Source organism: Mytilus galloprovincialis, chromosome 2 (genome assembly GCF_965363235.1).
Source record: "Mytilus galloprovincialis chromosome 2, xbMytGall1.hap1.1, whole genome shotgun sequence".
NCBI classification, from domain to species: Eukaryota; Metazoa; Mollusca; class Bivalvia; order Mytilida; family Mytilidae; genus Mytilus; species Mytilus galloprovincialis.
In genome coordinates this window covers 108,498,573-108,514,269 of record NC_134839.1, presented here as the reverse complement: position 1 = coordinate 108,514,269, position 15,697 = coordinate 108,498,573, and the positions used below count along the sequence as shown (strand labels likewise).

General features: G+C 31.2%; 1 protein-coding gene across 12 annotated transcripts in view; it reads left to right on the top strand.

The window, feature by feature from the left end:
• Positions 1 to 15,697, top strand: part of LOC143065325 (ATP-dependent translocase ABCB1-like) — a 65,818-nt gene that overhangs the window by 18,548 nt on the left and 31,573 nt on the right. For 10 of the 12 annotated variants that reach the window (XM_076238833.1, XM_076238844.1, XM_076238843.1 and 7 more), the window contains 9 exons: positions 2,627 to 2,804; positions 4,032 to 4,145; positions 4,616 to 4,726; positions 7,410 to 7,535; positions 8,111 to 8,314; positions 9,289 to 9,459; positions 10,250 to 10,411; positions 10,872 to 10,893; positions 13,198 to 13,209. In XM_076238833.1, the coding sequence (XP_076094948.1) occupies positions 2,627 to 2,804; positions 4,032 to 4,145; positions 4,616 to 4,726; positions 7,410 to 7,535; positions 8,111 to 8,314; positions 9,289 to 9,459; positions 10,250 to 10,411; positions 10,872 to 10,893; positions 13,198 to 13,209 (1,100 nt within the window). The remainder of the gene's footprint in view (positions 1 to 2,626; positions 2,805 to 4,031; positions 4,146 to 4,615; positions 4,727 to 7,409; positions 7,536 to 8,110; positions 8,315 to 9,288; positions 9,460 to 10,249; positions 10,412 to 10,871; positions 10,894 to 13,197; positions 13,210 to 15,697) is intronic. The other 2 variants (XM_076238836.1, XM_076238834.1) reach the window with 1 other exon arrangement.

Genomic DNA, 15,697 nt, shown 5'->3' with positions numbered 1-15,697 from the left:
TCTGATTTTCAAGACCTGTTCAAAATTAGAATTTTCTGCTTTTTGATATTTTAACAGAGGAATCTCATTGGTCTTAATTTTAGTTATACTATCCATGTCATTCCATCATGACCATGATATTGATATTTGTCACTGATGAAGGTAATTTGTTACAACAAAATTCTTGAAATTAAAACAGTTAAGTGGCTTTACTTGACAGCTTGGGTATCAAACATACTGTAAAATAATGTGTGTTACCTCAGCCTTAGTCTGAGGTTATAAATAGTCTGTGACTTGCAAATATTTTTGGCAATATTGTGTATTTCTAACACATTTAGCAGTATAAATTTCAAGTTACTCCCCTTGTTTTACCTTGTTTCTGCCTCTTAAAAGAATATTTATTGGTTACATTTAAAAGCAAATGAAATGCAAAGTTACATACAAGGATTTTAACTTACTGATGATAAACTGAAAAGGATATTGAAAACTATATTATACATTTCTTTAAATGCTAAACTTTTATAAGACATTTACTTGCTGTTTCGACAAAAGCTATCTGAAAAGTTCTAATGATGGATTGTATCAATTTTATGCATTGTTGCCAGATAGTTTTTCGGTCTGTGTGTCTGTTCCTTCATTCGTTCGTCTGTTCATTTGTTCATCAGTTTGTCTGTCCTGCTTCAGGTTAAACTTTTTGGTCAAGGTAGTTTTTGATGAAGTTGAAGTCCAATCAACTTGAAACCTAGTACACATGTTCTCTATGAAAGGATCAAGTTTTTACCCCAATTTCACAGTCCACTGAACATAGAAAATGATAGTGCAAGTGGAGCTTCCATGTACTATGGACAAGTTCTTGAAATTGGGAACCTACTAAATACTGAACATGGAATGACTATGAAAAACTATTTACAATTCCAAATCATAAACCAAGTCATATATGTGACACTTTAACAGATAAATTTATTATTATGACCATTAAATTTATTTCTAGGTACAATTCCCACCTATACACCAAGTCATATATGACCATTAAATCTATTTATAGGTACAATTCCCACCTATACACCAAGTGATATATGACCATTATAACTATTTATAGGTACAATACCAAATTAAGTATGACCATTTTAACTATATCTAGGTACAATTCTCACCTATACACCAAGTCATATATGACCATTAAATCTATTTATAGGTACAATTCCCACTTATACACCATGTCGTATATGACCATTATAACTATTCATATGTACAATTCCTACCTACAGAATGTCATATATGACCATTAAATCTATTTATAGGTACTGTTGTGAACGTTAAATATCGCGGCAGTACCTTTTTATAAATGTAATGTCGTTCCCGGCAAATTTGACAGTTGCTGATTTAAGGTTACGAAATTCCGCCAACATGTGGCGTTCGAATATCATCTTTGTTTTCTAGCTTGTTATGAATCCTACATTTCTTTAGTTACTTGTATTTACATGCTTTATATTGTTGAATCGGTGTCGAGACTTATGACATTGTGCTTGCTTTCTTTATAATTCATATTTATTTACGCACTGACAGTTATTTACATGATAGACCTTGACCGGCAACGAACTATATTCGTACACGCAAGGATAAGGCGTGCTAAGAACTATAAAAACCGGACTTTTCTTATAACGAAATGAATTTGAACTGATCTTGAAAGATTCCAAGAGGTAATAACGCATACATGAAAAACACATTCAAACGTTTTAACATATTGTATTTCATTTACCTGTATTTATTATTATTGATAATAATAATCTCTGATACTTTTGAAAGTTGTTTAGTCATTATTTAATATCCAGAAACCAAAGATATTGTTTTTAAACTAAAGATTGGCAGCAATCTTTACAGGTACAATTCCCACCTATACACCAAGTCGTATATGACCATTAAATCTATTTCTAGGTACAATTCTCACCTATACACCAAGTCGTATATGACCATTAAATCTATTTCTAGGTACAATTCTCACCTATACACCAAGTCGTATATGACCATTAAATCTATTTCTAGGTACAATTCTCACCTATACACCAAGTCGTATATGACCATTATAACTACGGGTATTCATATGTACAATTCCTACCTTCAGAATGTCATATATGACCATTAAATCTATTTATAGGTACAATTCCCACCTATACACCTAGTTGTATATGACCATTATAACTATTCATATGTACAATTCCTACCTACAGAATGTCATATATGACCATTAAATCTATTTATAGGTACAATTCCCACCTATACACTAAGTCGTATATGACCATTAACTCTATTTCTAGGTACAATTCTCACCTATACACCAAGTCGTATATGACCAGTAAATCTATTTCTAGGTACAATTCTCACCTATACACCAAGTCATATATGACCATTAAATCTATTTATAGGTACAATTCCCACTTATACACCAAGTCGTATTATCTCGTATATGACCATTATAACTATTCATATGTACAATTCCTACCTACAGAATGTCATATATGACCATTAAATCTATTTCTAGGTACAATTCCCACCTATACACCAAGTCGTATATGACCATTAAATCTATTTCTAGGTACAATTCCCGCCTATACACCAAGTCATATATGACCATTAAATCTATTTCTAGGTACAATTCCCACCTACAGACTGCCAAGGATGTTGGTATTAAGAAGGGTTATACTAATGGCTTTTCTGTGGGATTAGTATATGTTGTTATGTTTGGAGCCTATGCTCTTGGGTTTTGGTATGGAGCCAAACTGGTTAGAGAGGAATCTGACACCTACACCATTGGAAAAGTTTTGATTGTAAGTTCTTAATATATGATAAAATGAACATAGAAAATATGCAAAACACATAAAGAAAAAACCTTGAAATTAAATGAATTCACAGTAACTTTACAACAACCCTTAAGAAATTTGTCAATGTTCCTTTCCAGACTATAAAGGCTGTTGTTTAACATTTTCATTTTTAAAAGGACCACAAGGACCAGATGATATATTTGGGTGTTTTCAGTATTCTTGATGTATTTCTTGCCATTCCTAACATATAAGATGCTTAAAAGGAAGCCAAACTAAAAATCTAGAATTTGTATTTAAAGTAAAATTTTATATATTTTCTTAATATTGTATGTTTGTAATTAAAGTGATACTGCCACACATTTAGAGAGATGACAGGATTTAAAGATATGCCAGGGTTATAAGAGATAATAGGGTTAAAAAAGAAAACTTCTCCTCATGTTATTTTGTGTCTGACATTTCAGACAGTTTTCTTTTTTGATTGGTGCATTGTCCATTGGAATCAGTCTCCACCATTTGACTTTTATTTCAGATATTTTTCTCTGTTTTGATTGGTCCATTGGTATAGGTCTTCACCAGTTTACTTTTTATTTCAGATATTTTTCTCTGTTTTGATTGGTCCATTGGTATCAGTCTTCACCATTTTACTTTTTATTTCAGATATTTTTCTCTGTTTTGATTGGTCCATAGGTATCAGTCTTCACCATTTTACTTTTTATTTCAGATATTTTTCTCTGTTTTGATTGGTCCATTGTTATCAGTCTTCACCATTTTACTTTTTATTTCAGATATTTTTCTCTGTTTTGATTGGTCCATTGGTATCAGTCTTCACCATTTTACTTTTTATTTCAGATATTTTTCTCTGTTTTGATTGGTCCATTGGTATCAGTCTTCACCATTTTACTTTTTATTTCAGATATTTTTCTCTGTTTTGATTGGTCCATTGGTATCAGTCTTCACCATTTTACTTTTTATTTCAGATATTTTTCTCTGTTTTGATTGGTCCATTGGTATCAGTCTTCACCATTTTACTTTTTATTTCAGATATTTTTCTCTGTTTTGATTGGTCCATTGGTATCAGTCTTCACCATTTTACTTTTTATTTCAGATATTTTTCTCTGTTTTGATTGGTCCATTGGTATCAGTCTTCACCATTTTACTTTTTATTTCAGATATTTTTCTCTGTTTTGACTGGTCCATTGGTATCAGTCTTCACCATTTTACTTTTTATTTCAGATATTTTTCTCTGTTTTGATTGGTGCGTGGTCCATTGGTAATGTTGCTCCACCACTTCAATCATTGGCATCGGCCAGGGGAGCAGCTTTTGTTGTCTTTGACATCATAAAATTGGTAAGGCTTAGTCTATTGGTAGCAAAACAAACCTGAAATAATGATGGATAATGCCAAATTAACATTACTAATATTATGTATGATAGTGTAAGTTAAGCTCAAAAATGCTCTTTACAGATCAATTTATTATTTATTAAACTTTTAAATTTCTTTTAATATGAATTTTATGAATATTGAAGCTCATATCAAAACAAGTTTTGTTACAGTAAACCAAAACACAAAGCTGAATCAAAGCTTTTAATAGAATTCCACAAATTCCTTCCGAAATCCGGATTCTTACTACAGTTTGTTTAACTTGAAGGTGAATATGTATCTTTTCAAAGAATCATGCCTTTTTCAAAAAGAGTTCTATTAATTTTGTTATAGACTATTTATATGATACGTGTATATATGTTTAGGTTCCATAGATATATGATATGTGTATATATGTTTAGGTTCCAGAGATATATGATATGTGTATATATGTTTAGGTTCCAGAGATTGACAGCTATTCTGAAGAAGGATCAAAGCCTGACAAGGTGACAGGAAATATACAGTTCAGGAATGTTAAATTTACCTATCCTGCTAGGAAGGAAGTACAGGTATGTATAAAAACCACTTATATCATAGCTCTATTTCTTTAGATGTTAAATTCTACATCTTCAAGCATTCATAGCTGCATTGACTTAAGTGCAAATAAAATTCAGGATTTACGTTGGACACAGCATATATATAGGAATTAAAATTGATGATAATTTTTACAGCTATTTACTAACTTGATATTTTTGTTTTAAAATAAAAGACCTAATTCAAGACACCAAATAAGAAGGTAAAAGTGTAGGGATTTTTAGGGCTTACTTAATTAAGGATTAAGGAATATAAGGCACATCGAGAAGTGTATACTCTTTAGTGTTAGTGAATTGAAACTGGAAAATGGTTGTTATATAAGTTTTGAAACTCCCTAAAAGTCATTTACAGCATTCAAGGCAATGACAATCCAAAATTGAGAAATCAAAAGCGAGACATAGCCAACCAACCCACTTTCCTTCATCAGTGGCGTCCACAAATTTTACTCTGTGGTTGAAGTTTTTTCAATTTTGATAACTTTCCTAAAGTATCCTTGATTTCTACTAAACTTGAACAGAAGCCTTTTTATGATCATAAGATAAATTTCAAGAAGTTAATTTTGTAAAAAATAAAAATTCAGTTTTTCTGTATTTTACTTATGTATGAAATTATGAACTTAGTTTTTATGCCAGGTAACATTACATTCACACTGTGGTTAAAGTTTTTAAAATTTTAACAACTTCTCTAAAATACCCTGGATTTCTACCAAACTTGGACAAAAGCTTTTTTATGATCATAAGATACTCGATTCAGAAGTAATATTTGCAACAAAAAAAATCCTTTTCGTATATAACTTATAAATGGACTATTTTTTCAGTTAACATTACATACACTCTGCAGTTAAGGTTTTTGTCGAGCCTGCGACTCTAGTTGCAGAAAGCTAGACATAGGGATAGTGATCCGGCGGCGGTGGCGGTGTTAGCTCACTTCTTAAAAGATTTATACTTTAGAAGGTAGAAGACCTGGATGCTTCATACTTTGTATATGGAGGCCTCATGTTACGAAGTTTCCGTCAGTCACATGTCCAATGTCCTTGACCTCATTTTCATGGTTCAGTGACTACTTGAAAAAAAAGTTAAAAATTTTTGTAATGTTAAGTTCTCTCTTATTATAAGTAGTAGGATAACTATATTTGGTATGTGCATACCTTGCAAGGTCCTCATGCCGTCAGACAGTTTTCACCTGACCTCAACCTCATTTCATGGATCAGTGAACAAGGTTAAGTTTTTGTGGTCAAGTCCATAGCTCAGATACTATAAGCAATAGGTCTAGAATATTTGTTGTATGGAAGGACTGTAAGGTGTACATGTCCAGCTGGCATGTGTCATCTGACCTTGACCTCATTTTCATGGTTCAGTGGTTATAGTTAAGTTTTTGTGTTTTGGTCTGTTTTGCTTATACTGTATGCAAATGGTCTATTATATTTGGTGTATGGAATGATTGTAAGGTGTACATGTCTAGCTGGTAGGTGTCATCTGACCTTTACCTCATTTTCATGGTTCAGTGGTCAAAGTTAAGTTTTTGAGGTTTGGTATATTTTTCTAATACAATAAGCAATAGGCCAACTATATTTGGTGAATGTAAATATTTTAAGATCTATATGTCAGCCACGCAGATTTTATTTGACCTTGACCTCATTCTCACAGTTTATTGCTCAGTGTTAAGTTTTTTGTGTTTTGGTCTGTTTTTCTTAAACTATAAGCTATAGGTCAACTATATTTGTTGTATGAAAGAATTGTTAGCTGTACATGTCTGCCTGGCATGGTTTATCATGTTTATCTGACCTTGACATCATTTTCATGGTTCATTGATCAATGTTTGGTTATCTTGGTTAATGTTAAGTTTATGTGACAGTTGTAATAAAGCTTTACATTTAGGACTATCAAAATAACATCAATGATTAGTAAAGAAGGCGAGATATTTCAGTGTGCGCACTCTTGTTAAAACATTTATTAGATTTCACAACCCCTCCTGGATTTTTACCAAATTTGGACAGAATCTTCCTACAGTACTAGTCAAAAGATAGTGTCTAGAGGATTTGTTTCCCCCATTTTTTTTTAGCCTGCAACTAACAGCAAAAGTAGGCGAGGCACTGGTTTTCGTAAAACCCTTACAATTTTATTAGCTAAATACATCGGTAACCCATCTCCAGCGGGGGTTGAATTGAAGGTCACATGAATACGTATTCAATGAGGTCAAATTATTAACTTAAAAGTGCAAAACTCATCAACCATGTTCCTCAGCTTATTTAACGAAAAAGAACCAGATTGGCTGCTAAAAGTGAATTATAATTTAACTATTATATCATTTTTATTAATGATTTAACAATAAAAAAAAATCATATTTAGTTTTTTCTTATTTCTCGTAGCTAATGCACCTATAACAAAAAGATACATTTTAGGCTGATCACCTTTTTAAGAGTACTCGCTAATTTTCTAGTTAGTATAACCATAACTTTTGATTACAACATTGTTTTAACAGTTAGTAAATAGGTGTAAAAATTCAATTTAAAATTAGTAATTACTGGTAATTACTGGGCCATTTTAGGAATTACTTGTATTTACTAAGTGCATCGGGAATTACATGTAATTCCTAAATTTTAGTAATTACATGTAATTCCTAATTTCACCTATTTACTGTAACATATATATCACACAGGTTTTGAAGGGTGTGGACCTTACTGTACAACCTGGTCAGACAGTGGCCCTGGTAGGATCAAGTGGGTGTGGTAAAAGTACATGTGTACAGTTAATGACCAGATTTTACGACCCGGAAGGAGGAACTGTAAGTTTGATTCAATAAGTTTGAAAGGCAATACATGAAGTTGAGATAACTCACAAAAGAGTGTCAATAAACTGGAAAATCTTTGATAAATAAGGACAATATAGGAAGAATGAAGACAAAACCAATATGCATATGTAACAATATAATTTTAGTTTTCTGTCTATCCGTCTGTTCATCATTCCACCCATAAATATTTTTCATCACATCTTTCTCGAGAACATCATCGTAAGGGTTTTTGAAATTTGGATTCAGGGTTTATATAAGTCAACTTTACCGTGTAACTTCCTGTTATCCAAACACTTACATACACTATTAAAATTAGTCAGTTGTGGCCTGGTTATCATCAGTGATCAGTAGCTCACAGTTTTCCTATTTTTTTATTAACTCAAATGGTGAGAATAAAGTATTTAGACAAGTAAGGTATGACAGACATCATTTTTGTACAAGGACACATATAAACAACAGTAAAATATAAATGATTTATACTCTCATGAATAATTTGATAAAACAAGAGATGATACAGGAAGTTTTATGTGTATTTTTGTTGTAATCGGTGTTTATTTATCTATATATAGATTACTCTGGATGGAAATAATCTGAAGGATTTAAATGTGAAATGGTTGAGAGAACATATTGGTATTGTCAGCCAGGAACCAATCTTGTTTGCCATGTCAATCAAAGATAATATAAGAATGGGACGGAATAATGTTACTGATGATGAAGTCATTGCAGCCACCAAAATGGCTAATGCTTACAACTTTATAATGGATCTCCCTGAAGTAAGTTAATGGTATAAAGTAGTAGACGTATTATTAAAGAGAAAATAGACTGAAAACAAACAGCTTAATAGATAATTATCTGAGACTGAAAACAAACAGCTTAATAGATAATTATCTGAGACTGAAAACAAACAGCTTTATAGATAATTATCTGAGACTGAAAACAAACAGCTTAATAGATAATTATCTGAGACTGAAAACAAACAGCTTAATAGATAATTATCTGAGACTGAAAACAAACAGCTTTATAGATAATTATCTGAGACTGAAAACAAACAGCTTAATAGATAATTATCTGAGACTGAAAACAAACAGCTTTATAGATAATTATCTGAGACTGAAAACAAACAGCTAATTATCTGAGACTGAAAACAAACAGCTTAATAGATAATTATCTGAGACTGAAAACAAACAGCTTTATAGATAATTATCTGAGACTGAAAGCAAAGAGCTTTATAGATAATTACTGGAAAATGTTACATGGGTACCAAGCCTACATATAAAGTCACATGTAATCAGAAGATTCCTATAGATTCTGCGGTCAATATTAAGGATACTACATGGGAACCAAGCCTACATATATATAGTCACATGTTATCAGAAGATTCCTATAGATTTTGAGGTCAATACTTCAAGGACAAAGTAATTTATATGGATATATCTGCTGAAAATGCTATTTCTATATTTACTTAAAGACACTACATAAGTTTGTAACCACACTTGGATTTATGCTAATATATAGAGTGATGTCCTAATGATTTTAAACCTCAAATATTTTATATGGAGTATTGTGATATAGCTCTTGAAGGTTTTTTCTTTGTTAACAAGTTGCTAGTTACACTATGATATCTTGTGGCAATATTCCCTCACTGAATACACACAATTAGGTTATTAACATTCCCATTACATGAATCAAGAATTTACTTATGGTAGTTAACATTTCAAGTTTTAACAAAGTTTTGCAATATTTGTAGAAATTTGATACATTAGTTGGTGAGAGAGGAGCCCAGCTTAGTGGGGGACAAAAACAGAGAGTGGCCATTGCTAGAGCACTTGTACGAGATCCAAAAATACTTCTTCTTGATGAAGCTACTTCAGCCCTAGACACAGAAAGTGAGTCCATAGTACAGGAAGCTTTAGACAAAGTAAGTCAAACATTAAAAGTTTTAAGTGTAGGCATAATAAACTGATATAGGAAACAAAGTATGCAAGAGTTTATCTAGTTTATATTTTCTAGATCACATCTTCAATATTAAATAATTTCAGTTATAACATGACTTGCACATTTTTAAAATCGCAATGCAAGACTAACAAACACATGCTTTCTATTATATTTTTTTTTTTAAAGATTCACAATTGTCGATCAATCTATATATAGAAATAAGAAGACTGGTATGATTGACAATGAGACAACTTTCCACAAGAGACCAACTTGTAGAAGTGAGCAACTACAGGTTGCACTTCTGTAAATATAGACAATGCAATTTCCCATACAAATTACAAACTCCCTTTACAGCTAAAGCTGTGACACTTTTACTATTTTGTTTAAAAAAAAATCATATCCAAGAATAGAAAGTTGATATGCACTAATATTTTATTGAAAGGTCATAACATAGGGCTGTGTGGCAAATTTTCAACAAAACTTATACTAAAATTCTGTACTACCCCTCCCTTCACTTTCGGTCTTCCTCAGAAACAGTACGTAATTAAACAAAGCAAAATATATGAATATTATATATCTCTTTAAAAGGGGTGTGGTTTGTGAAACAGCCGCATTTACAAAGTGAAACCTAGGTCTTCCTATAGCAGCTTGCAACAAATTAGAAAAACATATACCGCATAACAAGCTATACAAGACCTTAAAGTGGAAAAAGAGAAAACGGATGGGCTGATTTGTAACGGTTAAAACTTATTAACGATATCCTATCTTTTCAGGCTAGAGCAGGTAGAACAACACTAGTTATTGCTCATAGACTTTCCACCATCAAAAACGCTGATATTATTGCTGGCTTTAAGGAGGGTGTGATTGTAGAACAAGGAACTCATGATCAACTGATGGCTAAGAGTGGAGTCTATAACTCACTTGTGACACTACAGGTAAATGAATGAATACTTTATTGTAAAAAGCATATATATGCTATGGCAAAGAAAGTATATTTTCATCATGACAAATGATAAACAGCAGAGAACAATACATACAAAGCATTATAAGAAAACAAATAAAATAACAATATGGCTACAATATGTGATTTGATTGGCCATGTAGATTTTATGTAATTACACAATTTCTTAATGTGTAAAACAGAAGTTAATTTTACCATGGTATTCACGTCAAACCTTTGGTTGAAAGTATTACAGTGAAAACATTACATTTACAGTATGTACAATTTACTGTTTACACTTGAGGTAAAAATTGAACATATAACTTAAGACTAATTTATAGCTTGGCAGAAACTTAACTTTTGACAGAATTCATGATATATCCTATTGTTGTTGACTAATACTATGATTTAGGTGGAAAGAAAGCTAAAATGTAGATTTTATTTGTATATTTCAGACAAAGAAAGTAGATGTAGAAGGTATGTTACCATTTATTGCTATATTTACATTTTTAATGCTATAATGTATTTGCAATGAGGTACTGGGAATTCTTTTATTTGGCCTGTGTACAAATTTTCCTGGATTGGGGAACTTATGTGTTTTTAGTGATTAAAAAAATCAACATACAAGCCTATGGGAAATTTTTGCTTTGCTGATCAGTTAAATTCATGATTCACCTTAACTCACATAATCCATGAAAACAAGAACTCTGTGAATACACAACTCTTAATCCAGGAAAATTAGTATATCACAAATTCTTCTGAATTCACAGTACATAAGAAGAGTATATCAATAGCTTAAGTTAGATAACTAATATAGCACTAGTTTCCATTTATATTTATTATAGAACTGCTTCACAAAAATTTTAACAGTATATTATAGAACTGCTTCACAAAAAATCTAACAGTATTTTATAGAAATGCTTCACAAAAAATCTAACAGGTTCATGATTTGCAATTCACTGTTTTAATGTGGTAGGCTGTTTCAATAGAAAAGGAACATTCCACTTAAAAACATTTCAACATTTCAAAATCATTTATTGATTTAACAATTTTTGATCGCATAGTTCTGTATAAAGCTGAAAGTTATTAGGACTGCTGAAATGTTCCCAAATGTTGTTTTAGAATTATTTTTTGAGGCTTCTTGTAACTACAAATGCTTATGCTAAATATGTGTAGCCAAACACAGATGCAGTATATGATATATACATATATACAAACATTTTGACATAAATGTTTCATTACATTTAAGATTAATCGAAAGTAAAATCTTTCACAAAAACATTGATGAAAAAAACCCACCAAAAAACAGACTTTACCTAAATTATTTAATAACATCTAACATATAATTACCAAGGTAACTGGAAGTATAATAACAAAATATATGGTTAATAAATTAATGTGCAGATTAATTAATAATATGATAAAAAAACATTAATATTTATTATAAAATATAAACAGGAAATGTATGTTCCTTTTTATAAATTTTCTGAATCTGAATTTAGTTTTTAAAATGCAAAGAATACAAATCTAATTAATGGATCAAATATTAATGAAAGGGAGAACTATTGTTATAAATGTTAATGTTATTGGGAAAGTATTTTCTTTTTGACCCAAGTTAAGCCTAAAATGTGTTAGTTTCTCTAAAGTAGGTAATTCATTTTATAATTACACATTCATCATTTCATTCATTAGTTTGAAGGCTAATAAATGTGTGCATTATGGGTCCGACATGGAAACAGTCTTGAGTTTGTGTCCATGCAATAAATGGTCTAAATATTCCGACTGTGGATCTCTCAGAGAGACATCTGAATATGCAGATATTTTAACAGATAACAGTTCTTATTTAGATATCCAGAAACATTTGGCAATGTATTAAAGATAAAAATCTGAAGAACTTATTGAATTCCAAGTATGAATGATCTGATTGAAGCTGTTTTCAAATCGATACTTCAGTAGTTAATTTGACTATGGAGAAATTATACAGGCTGATACTAATTTTCTGAAGTTATGGTGTGATTTAGAAGTTGTCACATTGGTTTCTTTGCCTTTTATTTTTTATTGCCATTTGACTATATGTTTGTCTGGTAAACTTGTCTTTGTCAGTTTCTGTCATGTTTACATATTTAAGGTTATATGAGGGTAGGAATGCCCTTTAGTGTCAGATGTCCAACGGTCAGCTACTGCTCAGAATGAATTGGTTAAAATTTTGTTATGATTTGTCAGAGGTTGTCAAATAGTTATCCCTTACCGTAAGTTTTGGAAAGAAGTTTAACATGATTTGTAAAAATCAGTCAATATTTTTATACAACCGCAAAAATGGATATTGGACCATAATAGGTAAATGTCCAATTTAAAATTTTTAAGTTTTTAAGTTTAAGTTCTTAGACCACATTCATTCTGTGTCAGAAACCTATGTTGTGTCAACTATTTAATCACAATCCAAATTCAGAGCTGTACATATCAAGCTTAAATGTTGTGTCCATACTTGCCCCAACTGTTCAGGGTTCGATCTCTGCGGTCGTATAAAGCTGCACCCTGCGGAGCATCTGGTTATAAAGAAAATGTAAATTTTTATTGACATGAACAAAAATAGACTGTTGACGTCATTTGGCAAGACTTTTTATTATTATTCCTCTTGAAGGTACCCCCATTACGACCCTATTATATATGTTACATTTAAGATGGATCCATAATGCACACATCAGAGGTCATAGATTGTAGTGTGCACACATAATAATCACTGAATTTGTTTTATTTTCATACATCTCTGGATTTTACTAGTTGAGGCAGAAGGTATAGTATTAGCTTCTTTTTTACATTGTTATAAAAATAACTCTTTAAATGATATGTCTTGATTATTTGATTTACATAAGGATGTTCCTTGGGATCTATAGATCATTCAGGGATTACCACATCCTTTTTATGGCTAGAGATACTACACCTCTGTATGTTTAGCCCTATCCTTGGGATCTATAGATCATTCAGGGATTACCACATCCTTTTTATGGGTAGAGATACTACACCTCTGTATGTTTAGCCCTATCCTTGGGATCTATAGATCATTCAGGGATTACCACATCCTTTTTATGGCTAGAGATACTACACCTCTGTATTTTTAGCCCTATCCTTGGGATCTATAGATCATTCAGGGATTACCACATCCTTTTTATGGCTAGAGATACTACACCTCTGTATTTTTAGCCCTATCCTTGGGATTTTCAGCACCACTTGTCAATTTTTCAAAGCCAACCTTAAATTTTTTTGATTTTCTGTGGTGATTTTTGATTTAATACAAATTGATACATAACATACTTTAATTTTGTGTATTAAGTTCATCAGCCCCTGTTTGATTTGATTCTAAGAAAGAGTTATAAATTTATTCCTTGATGTTAAAGATAAATTGAACCTATTTTTTGTGGCTTTTTTCTATATTGAGGATGGAATGGAAAAAAGGGGGTTGGGTAATTAACTCTGTTATTTTGACAAACTTTTCTCCTTCAAATTGTTTGTAAGAGGTGGGACAATAATGTATTTTTCATCCTGTAGAGTTCATTGGTAAAGTACATTTGATCTTATATATATGTTGTACTGTTTGGCATGCTAATTATTTTGATGTTCTTTATTTTCAATGTTACAATGATTTTTTACTGTTTTTTTTTTAAATTTTTGTTTCTGCTGACAGGAAAATTATCTTAGCATTTCTTTTCTTTATGCTGACACATCAAATTCAGTGATGCCAGTTGATGATCTTTTAATTGTAACTTTTGTTGAAACTATCAAATATTTCATGCATGTTTGTTTTTTTGTTTTTATTAGTTGATAAATTCTGTTAAAAAAAAAGAAAATATTTGAAATCAGGATTATGTATGCATCTAATTTAATTAAATTGATGCATTGCTTCTGCTTGAGAAAAAGATAACTAATACCTAGGTCAGGAGTAAAAGGTCAATGGTATATGATGACATATCAAAAACAAAATGCTTATAGGCACATACATTTCAGCTTCTTGTTTCTATTATTCTTAAGACTTTAGAATTAGAAGAGATAAACAAGTTGATTTGATAATATCTTAAGATTGATTGTATGGTGTTTTTTTTAAAAGGCAATGTTCTATCTTCAACAAAGTTAAGATTATTATACAATATTCATTACTAATTTCATGTATACTAACATCTCAAAAGAAAGATTATAATATTCAGAACTGTAAACAATATTTCAGAAAGTTGTTTTTAATGAAATAAAACACTTTGGTTTTCAATGTTTTGAATGGATAAAATATTTATGCTGTTGTGTAAAGAAATGCTAATTTTAGAAATATTTAATTTCATGCAATCTGTGATTTAGTTGTAGAACCAGAAGGTAATGCTATATTTATTTATCCGAAAATACAAGATCCTGAAAAGGATACTAGTCCCAACAATTTGGATGATTTCAAACCCCTATTCCCTGTCTTATCAAAGTTTAGAAGGACAGATAAAGTAACTTTGTCATTCCCATCTGTGTTCACATGCATGAAACTATTTGATATATAGCTATATAAACAATGTGCATATGAATATTTGATAGTCTGATAATATTTAAGAAGTAAAGGTCACTTGTCATATTCATGGTTCACTTATTTATTCTACGTCCAAATCTTACATTACAAGCTAAAAGTTTATTATAAATTCACAGCTGCAGATGCATGAAAATTAACTTATGATAAGGATTCATCTACAATATTCTTCACTGTTCTATATTTAAACCTCTTTGACTCGATTAAGTTTCCGTTTACACTTATGATCATATAACTTGGTGATATGATGTTTATTAGGTTTCTAAAATCAGTCCTAAATATTTAAATTAAGACTACAGTCGTAAGGCATGGTAATATAGCCGCATGATAAACAATTTCTTGGGGTAATTTCTGTAAACATTATCATGTCTATCTTAGATTTAAAGTGCTTTCATGAAGATCAAGGCAAATTTTAATTATAAATAAAGTGAGCGGTGTATATCATATGCTTGACCCTTTTCAATGTTATTGTCAGATGCCCTACCTTTATCTATTGCCGAGTCTCATGCTTCATCCCTCACAACATGCTTGACCCTAATCCAGTACAGTATCATTAGCTTGCATCCAGGATATTCCTATTCAAACCTTTTTAACTCACCTGGCCCAAAGGGCCAAGTGAGCTTTTCTCATCACTTTGCGTCCGTCGTCGTCGTCCGTCGTCGTTAACTTTTACAAAAATCTTTTCCTCTGAAACTACTGGGCCAAATTAACCAAACTTGGCCACAA